The 15,258-nt window shown below is 46.0% G+C and overlaps 1 protein-coding gene across 8 annotated transcripts in view; it reads right to left on the reverse strand.

Annotated features, from left to right (window-relative positions):
* Nucleotides 1-15,258, reverse strand: part of DENND2A (DENN domain containing 2A) — a 103,004-nt gene that overhangs the window by 17,977 nt on the left and 69,769 nt on the right. For 5 of the 8 annotated variants that reach the window (XM_072777437.1, XM_072777434.1, XM_072777435.1 and 2 more), the window contains 4 exons: nucleotides 15,181-15,258; nucleotides 13,680-13,799; nucleotides 11,054-11,194; nucleotides 9,525-9,673 (listed from right to left, as the gene is read on the reverse strand). In XM_072777437.1, coding sequence (XP_072633538.1) covers nucleotides 9,525-9,673; nucleotides 11,054-11,194; nucleotides 13,680-13,799; nucleotides 15,181-15,258 — 488 coding nt within the window. The remainder of the gene's footprint in view (nucleotides 1-9,524; nucleotides 9,674-11,053; nucleotides 11,195-13,679; nucleotides 13,800-15,180) is intronic. The other 3 variants (XM_072777439.1, XM_072777440.1, XM_072777438.1) reach the window with 1 other exon arrangement.

Genomic DNA, 15,258 nt, shown 5'->3' on the forward strand with positions numbered 1-15,258 from the left:
GTGCTCACACTGAAGCATTTTCAGAGTTGTGGTTTAAGCACTTTTGACCCCAGGGAAATTATAGGATCACAGAATTTTAGACACAGAGCCACCTTACAGATGGAGTTCATCTTATTTTGAATCTTTTTTTTTTTTTTTTTTTTTTTTTTTTCTTGGAAGCTTTACACCTACTATGGGGCTTGGACTCACAATGCTGAGATCAAGAGTCCCATGCTCTACTGACTAAACTGGCCAGGCACCACCCTTCTTACAAATTTTAATAGCTAAAAAGACCGGGAGGAAGCTGACCTCTGCAATGGGGTGGGGAGAGCCACGAGGAGAGGAATGGAGGCATGAAGAGGCATAGTGTGAAGCCTTTGTGGTTTCCTCAATCACTGAGATAGAAAAATAAATGTGTTTAACTTTTTTTTTCCAACTCAAAGAAAATGCCTTCTGCCCTCTTGCTTTCTTGCAGCCTCATCCCTGGAATGAGAAAGTGTAATCAGTTGCTGGCTTCTCTCTGTGGCCAGAGCACCCTGTGGCTCCTAGGGGAGGCCTAGGCAGTCCAGCAGCTCTGGGAGACTCCCCGCTATCCCTGTTCAGCTGCAGAGTGGGAACCGGCTGGATGAGGAAGGCAGTTGGAACAGGTCAGGAAGAATGATAAGCAATGCCAGCACTAGCCAGATACACACAGTGGATGAATAAATGTTCCAGAAAGATTGAATTCTTTTATGCCACTGGAATGCACTGAATGAAAGGACAAATGAATTCAATATTGATGGGGACCAAAGATGACAACTTAGCTGGGTACGCTGCTGACCACTAGGTAGGTGCTGCCTCTGCTATGTCTCCTAACAAGTGGTTTTTGTTTGTTGGTTTTTAAATCATCTGATGTGCTGTTGCAGCTGGAGCCAAATGTTTCACACCTGGCTATCATTAGCACCTCACTGGCAGGCACATATGGAGCATAGGGCGCTCATGACAACAGGTGGGCAGTGTTTGAGGAGTGGCTCATTCCTCTCGCTTATTAGCCCACATCAATATGCTGGAAAAAAAAAACCCACCTCTCCCTCTTGAAACACTAGGAGGAAAGGTCGAATTCTGCAAATTGTATAGTGACAACTGTTCCCCCAAAATAAATGGTAGAGGAGAAAAAGATGGGATTATTTTGAGTGTAGTTTGTGTTTTTCTCAGTCTCTAATGCAAGTGCTAATGGAATTTTATTCCCAGGCTCAAAAAGGCTAGAGGAACCTTCCATGAGGGGTGAGGTGTGGGCACTGCTAGGATGGGTGGTCTCTTAGGAATATGAAAGAACAGGCTTTGGTTTGGGCGACACTGTGGATAACTTTTCAAGTGTGCTTGCCACACAGCTTTCCTGAGCATCTGCTGGCTGGAGGAGAGGCAATGTTTTGGAGGAAGTCCTAGGACCAGAGCCCTCGCAGCTGGCTCTCGTTACTGTGGGGGTAGAGGAAAGCAACACTAGCGTACAGCTGTGATCGATTTGTACAGAAGGAGGGGAGGGAGGTGATGCCCATGTGGGAGGCTGGCTGGGCCACAGGGTTTAAAGAAGCGCACAGAGGAGAAGAGTCAGGTCCCAGAATGCTTTGCTATTTGGTGGTGCCCCATAAGGGCTGAAGCACTAGTCTAGAGCCATCAGGATGCACTTGTGTGTACTGAAGTTCTCCTAGGGAAGACACTTTGGTTCTGGCTGCTAGCAAACCTCTGTTGCTATATGTGGGGTTACTATGCTCAGCAACCTTCCAATTTATCTAGGAACCAGTAAGAACTGAACACAGAGCCTTCTCTAAAATGCTACCAGAAAAGTAAACAATGTGTTTGCTAAGTTAGACTCCCCAGGAATTTGAAGAATGATCCCATCAGCATCTGTTGGTATCCCAAGCAAAGTATCTCTGCTAGTGTATCTATTATTCCCAGGAATATGAGCAAAAGGCAAACTTCAGTCTGGTCTGGTACTTGGGGAGACCTAATGGGAGGTGGATGTCACATGCACCAGCTACCATATTTCCATCACTGTACTTTCACACCTGGAAGTAACATGTTGCCAAACTTTAAAAAAACATAGGCTGGGCCTCAAGAAAATGGGCTCTGCTACCCTCTGTATGATCTCAGGTAAAAGCCCTGAACTTCCTCATCTGTAAAATAAGTAGAGTGGCCTAGATAATTTCTAACTTCCTTCCAGCTTTATTTTTTTTAAAGATTTTATTTATTTATTTGAGAGATTGAGCAAGAGAGAGCATAAGCTAGGGGGAGGGGTAGAGGGGGATGTGAAAGCAGACTCCCCACTGTGCAGGAAGCCCAAGTTGAGGGACTCCACTCAATCCCAAGACCCTGAGATGATGACATGAGCTGAAGGCAGAGGCTTAGCCATTTGAGACACCCACGCATCCTTTCTTCCATGTTTAATGTTTACAAACTACAAATCTATGAGAGAGAAAACCAGGCACTAGAAATAGCTGCAAAGTGAAAAGAACCAGGGCCATCAGAAGATAATCCAAGGCTCATTAGTGGAGACAGGACAGAAGAGTAGTGAAGTTGCCTCGGACAAACTAATAGATAAAAGTACCAGAGAGGTTTTGAGTCCTTGCAGTGAGCTCCACATAAAGGTGGCAACACAAACAAGCACAGCCTGGGAGCATGTGACCCTGATGGAAGATCTGGAACAAGTTTTTAGCCCAATATTTTGCTAGTGATGGGTCTGAGGTAGAAGACAATTGTGGTTATGCTAGTCTCTAAATCTTGCTCCAGGGATGCCTGAGTGGTTTGGCAGTTAAGTGTTTCTGTCTTTGGCTCAGGGCTTGATCCTGGAGTCCCCAGATCGAGTCCCACATCAGGCTCCCTGCAGGGAGCCTGCTTCTCCCTCTGCCTATGTCTTTGCCCCTCTCTGTGTCTCTCAGGAATATATATAAAATCTTTAAGAATAAATAAATCTTGCTCCAAATGTTATCTTCTTGCTGTTCATATATTTAATATTTAATCAGACTGATGCCATTATGTTACTAAGTTGTGTTTTGCTTAGGGTTTTGCTGAATTAAATATATGTACCTCTAAGACTGTTAGCCACTCTGAGGACTTCTGAAGTAGTATTTTGGACGTCAGACCACCTTGCAGATAGGCCTTGGGCAGCTGTTCTGCCTAGAGAGGGCATGTTCACAAACTCTACCTTTTCCTTTATTTTAAAGATTATATTTATTTATTTGAGAGAGAGATAGATATGCAGGAGTGGATCCCAGGATTCTGGGATCGTGACCTGAGCCAAAGGCAGACAATTAACCGATGGAGCCACCCAGGTGCCCCTACCCTACCTTTTTCTGAGATGGCAAACATCGCCGAGCACAACTGATTCTAGACAGGACAGGGAATCCCCATTTAGGCTTACAGAAACTGATTTAAAAAAAAAAAGCAAAAAGGAGCACATAAAAAAATGAAGGTGCATAGCTACCTAGGAACTCATCTGTGCAGTTGCTCATGTGCCGAAGCTAAGGGCAAACTCCACTATTTATCAAGATTCGACCACCTAATCCTACTTATCAGTACTCATTTGGCTTACAATCTTCATATACTCTAAATAAAAAGATAAAAAGGAAATTTCTTGAATGTTAAAAATTTTGTGGGGATCCCTAGGTGGCTCAGTGGCTTAGTATCTGCCTTTGGCTCAGGTCATGATCCCAGAGTCCTGGGATTGAGTCCTGCATCGGGCTCCCTGCATGGAGCCTGCTTTTCCCTCTGCCTGTCTCTCTCTCTCTCTCTCTCTTGCTGTGTCTCTCATGAATAAATAAATAAAACCTTTAAAAAATGTTAAAAACTTTGTGCCATAGGGACACCTGGGTAGCTCAGCGGTTGAGCATCTGCCTTTGGCTCAGGTAGTGATCCTGGGGTCCTGGGATTGAGTCCTACATCGGGTTCCCTGTGAGGAGCCTGCTTCTCCCTCTGCCTGTGTCTCTTGTGAATAAATAAATAAAATTAAAAACAACAACAACAAAAACATTGTTCCATAAAACTTTTGGACAAATTTGTTTATGTGCAGCTCTGACTTTATTATTCGGCCTGGTCTGTAGATTAGTCAGAATGTTGGGAATTGAAATTAATAAAATAAAAAACAAATGTTTATCATTGGGGAAATGAAGAAAGGGGTATAAGAAAATATTTATTTGGGTTGCTATGACAACAGAACGAGCCATCACAACAACATTCTTTCTTTTGCATCTGTCAAACTTTGGCTTGACAGTGCCTTAAGAAACACTCAGTGTCCACCCTGAAGATGAAACGGAGCAAAAATGTTATTCTAAATTTGATAGATTTTTGGCTCGACTTAAAAACCCTTTTATAACTCATTCAGTATTTGCCACAAGTCCCAGCTACTTCCTCTTGCAGTGGGCAGACTGACTAGCAAGGGGTGGGGGTGGGGGAACCACAGGCCAAATGCAGGCTCACGTCCACAATGGCTGCCATGCGGCCACTCACTGAGCTCGTGGCAGGTCCTGCACTCATGTGTTCTGCGGTCTCACAAAGGTTGGGGAGAATTAGAAGACTGTGGAGGCTTGTTTTCACTTCTAGCTGAACAGGGCTGGAAATGGGATCACACATGGCATGTGCAGTACTGTGCCTGGTGATGAGGATGAAAGCCCCCATGGGAGCATATGTGGAAGTCTCTCTTGGTAGGCTTTCCCAACTCAGACGACTTGCAGCCAGCCACTGTCCCCCAAGCTCTAGTTTGTCATGGTCTAGCCAAAGAACCCTTCAATTCCTTCTGGCTCTTTGCCGGTAAATCAGACAGCATTAGGTGGATGGAGATTCCTCCTGGAGGGACACCCCAGCAGAGCAGGCTGGAAGAGGGAAGATGGGTTCTGGCTTTTTCACTCATGATGTTCTATGGTGGAGTTTCTGCGCTTTGATCACCAGCTATGTCACTTTCTTTTTTTTTTAAGATTTTATTTTTAAGTAATCTCTACACTAACGTGGGGCTCAAACTTACAACCCTAAGATCAAGAGTCACATGCTCCACTGACTGAGCTCCAGCCATGTCACTTTTTTTCTTTTTTAAGATTTTATTTATTCACTCATAGACACACACACACACACACACACACAGAGGCAGAGACACAGGCAGAGGGAGAAGCAGGCTCCATGCAGGGACTCGGAGCCTGACATGGGACTCCATCCCGGGTCTCTGGGATCACGCCCTGGACTGAAGGTGGCGCTAAACCGCTGAGCCACCTGGGCTGCCCCTGTGTCACTTTCTTACAGGTGAGCCAGACTACCCTATCAGGGAAGGGGTTACAATTAAAGGTCAGAGAGCCCCAACCCTGAGGCCTCCAGAAGTACAGAGTGTAGGCTGCAAAAGGAGGTGCAGAGGCATCCCGACTTCTGAGCATAGCCTAGAGAGAGGCCTGGGAATCCTGGAAAGGACTCACAACATGGTATTTAACTCTAACCCAAGTCACATGTAGAGGGGCATTAAAGGAGCACACACAGTTACTGGGGCATCACACCAGCTCTGAAGAGTCCAGGATTAGAACCACTCTAAGGGAGGCCACAGTAGCAGGGACAGGCTGCACAGGTGATTTTTACTGAACCAGATGAGGCCAGGAGAAGAGTGAGCCTGGGGAGCATGGGGAGATGTGGGGTGTTAGCACTGACTTTCTCTCAACAGCATGTTCATGGCATCACACAGCATTTGAGTTGGAGGGGTCCTGCAGGAATTAGATAGTCCTCTCCCCCATTGCACAGATGGGCACATGAGGTGGTCATCCCCCAAGTCGTCCCCTGGGACACTCTGGAAAGCACAGGATGCCTGAGGAGGTGGGTCGTGGGGCAGGAATGGGGCCATTAGCAGGTTCTTCCTCAGTTATCAGAGGCCCGGGGCACTCTGGCCCAGGGAGTTGGGAGAATTTCAGAGCTTGGAAAGACTGTGGGGTCGCCCAGCTCCACCTGACTAACTGGGTCCCAGCTGAAGGCCGTAAGGGAGGGAGGTTCTAGGGAGAAAAGCATGGAGGTCTTGGCTTCTTCAGTACACAATACAAGCCTGCCTGCCAAGCACAAATAGGGTCTCAATGGCATGTTTTATTGTTTTATTTTTTTAAGATTTTATTTATTTATTCATAGAGACACAGAGAGAGAGAGAGGCAGAGGGAGAAGCAGGCTCCATGCAGGGAGCCTGATGTAGGCCTCGATCCCGGGTCTCCAGGATCACACCCCAGACTGCAGGCAGCGCCAAACCGCTGCGCCACCGGGGCTGCCCTCAATGGCATGTTTTTTTTTTTTTTTTTTTTTTTTTTTTTTATGATAGTCACAGAGAGAGAGAGAGAGGCAGAGACACAGGCAGAGGGAGAAGCAGGCTCCATGCACCGGGAGCCCGATGTGGGATTCGATCCCGGGTCTCCAGGATCGCGCCCTGGGCCAAAGGCAGGCGCCAAACCGCTGCGCCACCCAGGGATCCCTCAATGGCATGTTTTAAAAAAGACTTTCCTTATGTATTCTGTTAAAGGGGTCACAGGCACTGCCCTTCACCCACCCACCCCCACCACGTGGCCTGCTCCTCCTCCTCCCTTCTCATCTTCTCTGGAGCCAGGCTGCCTGTGTCCCAACTCTCCCACTAACCACTGGCTGTTCAGAGCAAAGTGACTTAACCTCTGTGTGCTCCTTAGTTTCCTAACAATAAATGCTTTCTGACTGAGTTGTCAGGAGCCTGAAAGAACACAAGTCAAACCCTTCCGAGAGCCTGGCCCAGAGATGACATTCCAGTCCACCTTGTGGTGGCCATGTTATTACTGTCGGCAGGCTTGCTCATGCTGTTTCTTTCTTTTCCTGCCTCCACTCTGTGGGCCTTTTATTTATTTATTTTTCCACCTCTTCAGGTCTGCCTGGAATGCTTACCGGATGGAAAGAGAATGTACTGGGCAAGAGAGAACCCTTTGAGCCATCTGTCACAAGAAGAGCATGGGCTGCCTTTGGGGACAAGGTGACACAGGAGCCATATCAAGTCTCAGTGATGAGGGGCCTGGGTGCAGATGAGCACTGGTTTCATAAATGAGGAGCCCCAGCGCCCACCACTGAGGACATTCAGGCATCCTCCTTCCTCCTAGGAGCACCCTCAGCCCCTGCGTCCTTTGTGATGAGATGAATGTGCAAGTCTGAAAGCTATAAACACACACACACACACACACACGCACACACACACACAGAGTAGTTAACTGCACAGTGGCCTGGCTCTGGACCCAAGGAGAGAACCGAAGTTAGCCCTGTCTGTGCAGCAGCCACAGCCAGCATTTTACCCCTGCTCGTGGGCATCTGCTGTTCCAAGGGACTCAATCTCTAAGAGCAGAATATCAGGCATCATGGAAGGTGGGGCGAGGAGAGACACTCCGAAGTCCCCTCCAGTCAGACAACATCGACGACACCCCAATAAAGCTGCCCCAGGACAGGAGGGGAGGGGCTGGGAGAGCTAACCCAGATGCAGCCACCACTGGGCACAGTCCATTCACAGGGACGGCAGTTTCTTCGCTTTCCTTTGTCTCCTGTTAGAGCAGCTCTGGGGGAGGGGCTTCAGCCTGTCAACCCAGAAATCTGTCCAGGCAGGAGGGAGTGGTGGTCCCTTCCCAGACATCTTTGTAACGAGTGTTTCCTGGTGTCTCAGCACCTGAAGCCTGACTCGTCCCCTCTGGTGTCCTTAAAGGATGCATCTGTCTTTGACCCTTTCTGTTCCCACCTTCTCTCTCATTGTACTTTGACAAGAAAAATAGATGATACTTGGATACTTTGCCAGGGAGGGAAGCCAGGAGAGGGCACGCTCCTCTCCAGCCACGCCCATCTTCCTAGACATTCTCTCAGGCTGCACCTTCCCAAGCTTCCCATCTTCAACCCAGGAAGCAAGCTCCTCGTGGGACTGTTCGGCCCTATCTCCAGTCTGGGCGGGCAGCAGGTTTACATGGCTGGCCTTTACTTCTTGCATGGGCCTTTCTGAGATCCACTACGTTCCCCTCCCCCAGGTTGAGCCTGAGAATTCTACTTCCGGGGGACAAAGTGAGGGCTTCCAGAGAATACAGACAGCATCTAGATGAAATCCGACCCCGGTCACTGAAGGGTTATTACTCATCTTTAGCTTCCAGAGCCCCAACCTTAGAACTCTCCAGTCTGAATTCCCCAGTGCCCAGCACCAGCTGCAGGCTGAGAGTCGGCCTGCTTCCGCAGCGGACCCCAGTGCACAGGGAGTGCAATAAGCATGACAGTAAAAGTGAATAGCTCGCTAAAAACTGGGCTGGGAGCAAGCTGGGAATAGCCAAATGGCTGCTGTCCAAAGAGGAGTATCACTGAGATGACCAGATGGGCTGGAGTGGGAGGAGAGGACTGGATTCCATTTCCTACCATGTTCCTGATGAGCTCCACATTCATACCTTCTGTCCTTTCCGTTCTTCTTTCCCTGTTCTTCTTCCTTCCCTTGTGTTTTCCAGATTTGGGAGTCATATTTCCTCTCCAAATCAGAGTTCTTCTACTTTTGTGTTTTTGGTATTTCTTCTTTCCAGATGGACTCCTTGGTTGGCCTCATCTGCTTTCCCTGGTTGTCAGGTCTATCTCTGGCCAGACCCCACATCTCAGCCCTTCCTGGAGTGGCAGTCACCACCTGTGCTGCCGTGCCCTTAGTTCCGAAGCAAAGAAGGCTCTGATTCAGTATTGTGAAGTGATGAAAAAGCCAGGAATTCTTTTTATTTTTAAAGTTCATTCACTCCAATGCCTATCTGCATCCCCTCTGGCTCTTCTCTGATTTGGGCTTTGCAAATCATTGAATGTGACCCTTTGGACATGGGGGGCATCCTACCAAGCCATGAGCAGGTGTGTGTGGTTCTATGTAACTTATTTCAACACTGAGAGGAAGGGCTGCCTTTGGGATCCATCTGTGCTGAAGCATGGCCCTGCAACCCTCTGTGAACCTTGGCTCCTTGCCTCCTGCTCTGCCTGCCACTCTGCTTAGCCACCGTGAATGGCTTTCCAGTTTCTGAAGGTGACATGCTCGGCCTCCTGTATCCTTGCCTGTGTACCTCAGCCTGGAGTGTGCTTTCTACTTGCTCTTAGTCTTAGGACTCAGCCAAAACTGGTCTCCTCTGAATGAGAGCCCTCCTTGGTTCTAGAACACACTGCTCTAGTAAGCCTTTACAGCATAGTACCCGGTGTCCTGCTCCCTTCTCTGCCCTCCATCCCCCAACCTCCGGCCCACCGGGACCGAAAACTCTTGAGTACAGCTCTGCTCTTTTACTCTCATCCCTTTAGCGCATAGCAGAGTGCCTAGCACACAGCAGGATGAATGAAAGGCAGCCAGAATATCAGATAAGTAGTGCACAGAAGCACAGGCTTACCTGTGCTTTACAGAACTCGTGTGCCTCTTAAACCTCCAGGCCTTGCAGCCCGCTGACCTGCCCTCTTCCCTCAAGAGGTGTTTCCTTTGTAGTCCCAGGCAGTCACCTGCCCTGCACAATCTAGACAGTTTAAGACTGTCAGGCAGACACTTTAGCAGAAGTAGCCAAGATTGGTACCTGAGCTTGTCTGCGATGAAGATGACCCTCCTCTCCAGAAGCAGGGAGGCGAAAACACAGAGCAGGTGGCGGACGCTGAGAGAGGAGAAGAGGGACTCAAAGTCTACATGTTCCAGCCTGGAGTCCAGGGGGCGGCACAGTTCAATCACCTGCCAGAGAATAGGGCAGCCATGAGGAGGGGCCGCACCCCAGGCCTGTGGCTCTGAGGTCCTCAGGAGAAAAGGGAAAGAAAACAGGGAAGGCCAAAGTGATTGGGGAGAAGAAAGCTTCTAGGACCCTGGGGGGCAGGGGCAGGTAGACTTGGTACGAACTCTGTCTCACAGTGGAGGGTAAGGAAAGTTCAGATGGAGCTGGGGAGACGGGATGGCAGGACCAATGGCCCTGGGCCCCAAAGCTTGGAAGCTCTGCCTGATAGTGATGTGTTGGGACTGCCCCCCTCCCCAGGAGTTCATTATGGTTGATGTCCTATCATTTAGAGTCCCATAGGAAAGTGTCTCTGCCTCACCAGGAATATCACCTGCTGGAATGGAGTCACAGGATCACACAGAAGGACCAACAGATCCAGGCAGCACTTTCAAGATTCATCTCCTCTAGAAGGCATTTCTCAATAAACCCCACCTTATACCAATCCTTCCCTTAGGATGTGTCTTACAGCTTGTACACTTAGTGGGCACATCTTCTCATTCTGTACTTGCTGAAATGTTCTTGAATTTATCTCAAGTCATTGCTCACATGTGTGTTTTTCTCTATAAATAGCTGGCTCCTTCACAGTGAGCAGAGACTGGTGATTTACTCCGAGTATGGCACCTGCCCAGTGCTGTACACATAGTGGGGCTCAATAATGTCAACATCTCCATGGCCAAGCCATCTGCACCTGGCATAAGGATAGTGTAGGGTTCCCCAGCAACATGGAGAACACTTCTTTCTGTTCTGGGAAATTGAATTATTCCAGAATACCCCACTTATTCTTACCCTTCTCCTGTCTCCAGAAGTGACCTGCTTTTTCAAGGGCTCTTGGAACTAGAGACTCGAGGCTGAATGGGATCTGCCTAGTGATATCCACAGAGCCATATAAAGGGAATGGGAAAGATGAAAAAAAAGTTCTGCATTAAATTCCAATCCAGTCAAGGAAGGAGGCGTACCTCAAAGTCCTAAACAGGTGAATCAAAAGTAGTACCTAAGCTTGTCTTCCCTGAAAATAATCTGTTTTACATTATGAAATTATAAGAGGTGACAGAGACCAAAAAGGTAAATAGGTTCCAATACAATCTATGAATGTAATGGGCTAGTAAGAGAAGCTAAGGATGTTCAATGCAGGTCCCTAACTGTAAGGCCAATGCCATGCAAAGAAACACTATGTGCTGCCATGGCATAGCTCTGGGGGTTGCTCTCTGTGACTGAATCGTGGAATGGATGGACAGGACTTAGGGTGGATTTTACGATGTCTAATGTCACATTCAGTGATGTGACAGCCCACTTGGTCTGGGCCATTCTCTCCTCTAAGAGACAATAGGAGTCTGTTGGCTTACCTCAGTTCCTGATCCTGGCAAGAAGTTCTTGACAATGATGGTTTTGCCCAGTGCTGGGAAAGGAGCTTCCATGACACTCCTCATAAGGGGCTGCACCAGGGCAGGAGAGATGCCTCGCCGTTTCTCCACCTCATCCAAGATCTGCAAGGGGAAGATGCCTATGTCATTGCCTCAAATCTCTTCTCTATGTGCCCACTCCTTTGCCATGTGCCTTTACAGTTCTTCCCACTGAATTTCCTTGACACCCCTGGACTTTGGGTTTGGCCATGTAACTTACTGGGCTAATATATGCATTCTCATTGGCAGTAATATTGCCCCCGAGGGGATAAAAACTGGTTCTTGGGTGTGGTGCTAGAAAAAATAAATATTATAATGGTTTGTAGTCCTTTACAGGCCCACAATATATAAGAAGATCTACAGTGTAACTGTGGAGTTAAAATTTCTCTGGGGGATAGCCATTAGGGAAATGCAAACCGAAACCACAATGAAACACCACTTTATAGCCATTAAGATGGCTAAAACCAAATGATAGACAGTAGCATGTGTTGGCATGGAAGTGGAAAAACTGGAACCCGCATGCACTGCTGGTGGGAACGTGAACTAGTGAAGCCCATTTGCTAAGCAATCTGGCAGTATCTTAAAAGGTTAAACATAGTGTTTCCATATGTCTTAGCAATTATATTTCTGGTATTTACCCAACAGGAATGAAAACATGTTCACACAAAAACTAGTACATTGGGGTGCTTGGGTGGGGCCATCACTTAACTGCCTGACTCTTGATTTTGGCTCAAGTTATGATCTCAGGGTTGTGAGATTGAGCCCCATGTCAGCCTCTGCACTCGACATAGAATCTGTTTGAGATTTTCTCTCCTTCTCCCTCTGCCCTCCGCACTGTACACTCTCTCTCTCTAAAATAAATAAATAAATCTTAAAAAAAAACAAGAACAAAGATTGTGCATTAATGTTCATAGCAGAATTATTCATGGTAGTCAAAAAGGAACTAGAGACTCGAGGCTGGATGTCCATCAACTGATGAATAGATAAGCAAAATGTGATATTCCATTATATGTCATAATTAGCTGTAAAGAGGAATGAAACACTGATTCATGCTATAACATGGATGAACATTGAAAAGATAAGGCTAAGTCAGTGCTTGCTTCGGCAGCACATATATTCAAATTAGGTTAAGTCAAAGACAACAGCCACAAAAGACCACTTATTATGATTCCACTTGGATAAAATATTCAGAATAGGCAAATCCATAGTCATCAAAAGTAGACTGATAGTTTACTAGGGCTTGGAAGGGAGTGCTCTTGGGTACAGGGGTTGCTTGCAGGGTCATAAAAATGCCCTATAAATGTGGGGATGATCACACAACTGTGTGGATATGTTAAAAGCCACTGAATCCTAGATTTTATTTTATTATTATTATTTTTTAAAGATTTTATTTATTATTTTTAAAGATATTATTTATTTATTCATAAGAGACAGAGAGGCAGAGACATAGGCAGAGGGAGAAGCAGGCTCCATGCAGGGAGCCCGATGTAGGACTCGATCCCAGGACTTCGGGATCATGCCCTGAGCCAAAGGCAGACACTCAACCAATGAGCCACCCAGGCGTCCCAAGATTTTATTTATTGATTTAGAAAGAGAGAAACAGAGATAGTGACAGAGAGCAAGCAGGGAGGAGAGGGAGAAGCAGGCTCCCCACTGAACAGAGAGCCCAATGGATGCAGGGCTCAATTGGGGGCTCTGTGATCATGACCTGAGCAGAGGCTTAACTGACTGAGCCACCCAAGCACCCGTAGAAATACTATTTATAATACCACGTGTACATACTGAACCTTTGAAATATGGCTAGTCTCGGGATGCCTGGGTGGCTCAGTGGTTGAGCATCTGACTTCAGCAGAGGGTGTGTGATCCTGGGATCTGAGATCAAGGCACATACTGGCCTCCCTGCAGGGAGCCTGTTTCTCCCTCTGCCTGTGTCTCTGCCTCTCTTTCTGTCTCTCATGAATGAATGAATGAATAAATAAATAAATAAATAAATAAATAAATAAATAAATAAATAAATTAAAAAAAGGAATATGGCTAGTTTGATTTGAGATGTGTTACAAAATACTCAGATTTCAGAATACAAAATTAAGAATATAAAATATCAAGGACTATATTGAATTATATGTTGAAATAATATTTTGGATTTATGGGTGAAATGAAATATATTATTAAAATTAAAAAGATTATATATATGGTAGTTCCTCAAAAAAAAATTAAATATAGAATTACCATATGATCCAGTAATTCCACACTTATGGGTACATAGCCCAAAGATTTGAAAGCAGGGACTCAGATATCTGAATGGCCATGTTCATAGTAGCATAATTCACAATAACTAAAACGTGGAAACAACACAAACATCCATCTAGAAAAACAGATAAAGAAAATATGACATATACAAACAATACCATGCTATCCAGCCTTAAAAAAGATGCTTCTCCCTCCTCCTGTGTCTGCCTCTCTATGTCTATCATAAATAAATAAATAAATAAATAAATAAATAAATAAATAAATCTTTAAAAAAAAAGGGGGGGGGAATCCCTGGGTGGCTCAGCGGTTTGGCACCTGCCTTTGGCCCAGGGCGCGATCCTGGAGTCCCGGGATTGAGTCCCGCGTCAGGCTCCTGACATGGAGCCTGCTTCTCCCTCCTCCTGTGTCTCTGCCTCTCTCTCTCTCTCTCTCTCTCTGTCTATAATAAATAAATAAATAAATAAATAAATAAATAAATAAATAAATCTTTTTTTTTTTAAAAAAAAAAAAGGAAAGAAATTCTGACACATGCTCCAATATGGACGAACCTTGAGGACATATGCTAAGTGATACAAGCCGTTCACAAAAGGATAAAAATTAGATTCCATTTACATGAGTAAATGCAGTAATCAGATTCATTGAGACAGACAGTAGAATGGTGATTGCCAGAGGTCTAGGGGAGAGGGGAATGGTGACTTAGTGTTTAGTGTTGCAGAGTTTTAGTTCAGGGGTATCAAAAGATTCTGGAGGGAGGCCTGGGTGGCTCAGCGGTTAAGTGTCCACCTTCAGCTCAGGGTGTGATCTGGGAGTCCCAGGATCAAGTTCCACATTGGGCTCCCTGCATGGAGCCTGCTTCTCCCTCTGCCTTGTCTCTGCCTCTCTCTCTGTTTTCTCATGAATAAATAAATAAAATCTTAAAAAAAAAAAAAAGATTCTAGAGCTGGATGATGGTGACAGATGACATACAATGTGAATGAACATGTTAATCAACTGTATACTTAAAATTGGCTAAAATAGGATGCCTGCATGCTCAGTCAGTTAAGTGCCCATGGGTCATGATCCCAGGGTCCTGGGATTGGGTCCCACATCAGGATCCCTGCTCAGCGGGGAAGTCTGCTTCTCCCTCTGCCTGTGTCTCTGCCTATCTCTCTCTGTGGGTCTCTTATGAATGAATAAAAAAAAATCAATTTATGGATTAGATATTCATGTCTGGTTAAAGTAGGAAATTAATGTTAGATTATATCTAAAATTTTTGAGATTATCATCATACACATTAGTAATTAGCTCTTTTCTATCCACCCAGAATAGTGGGGTGGATTAGACAATTCAGTATGGCAATTCCTAGGGCTTGATACATTGGCTCATCTTCCCAAAAAGAGGGCCAAATTATATAAAGATTTTGATACATTAAGAGTATGACCACAATAATAAATATCTCACACTAACAACACATATGTACATAGACATTTATACAACCATCCATCATAGTGGCCTTTTTGTCATGCAAAAGCGAATATGAGAAAAGTTGATGCTTAGAAGAAAGGAAAACACGAGGAATATTCTGGAAAGATCCTCTGCCCCTTCTGTCCTCTGAAATTATTTTGACTCTCCCCCCACCAGCTGCTTCTGGTCCCTGACCTTCCTCAGCTTTCACTGAGGGTACTAATGATAAAAGGACAGAGGAGGAGATGTGGAGAGGAAGTGGGAAGGAAAATGTTAGGATACGATTATAAAAGTACCAGGAGTCAAGGTGTTTCCTGTATCCTCCTGGGCTCTGCCTTGCCTTCCCTTCCTCCCTTCTCTGAGACCCAAGTCCTTACCTTTGAAAAGAGGCTGAAGCATCCCAGGCGGCTCACAATGCAGTAAACTTCAGGGAGACGCTTCCCTTTGCCACCAGG

Source organism: Canis lupus, chromosome 15, assembly GCF_048164855.1.
Source record: "Canis lupus baileyi chromosome 15, mCanLup2.hap1, whole genome shotgun sequence".
Classification (NCBI taxonomy): domain Eukaryota; kingdom Metazoa; phylum Chordata; class Mammalia; order Carnivora; family Canidae; genus Canis; species Canis lupus.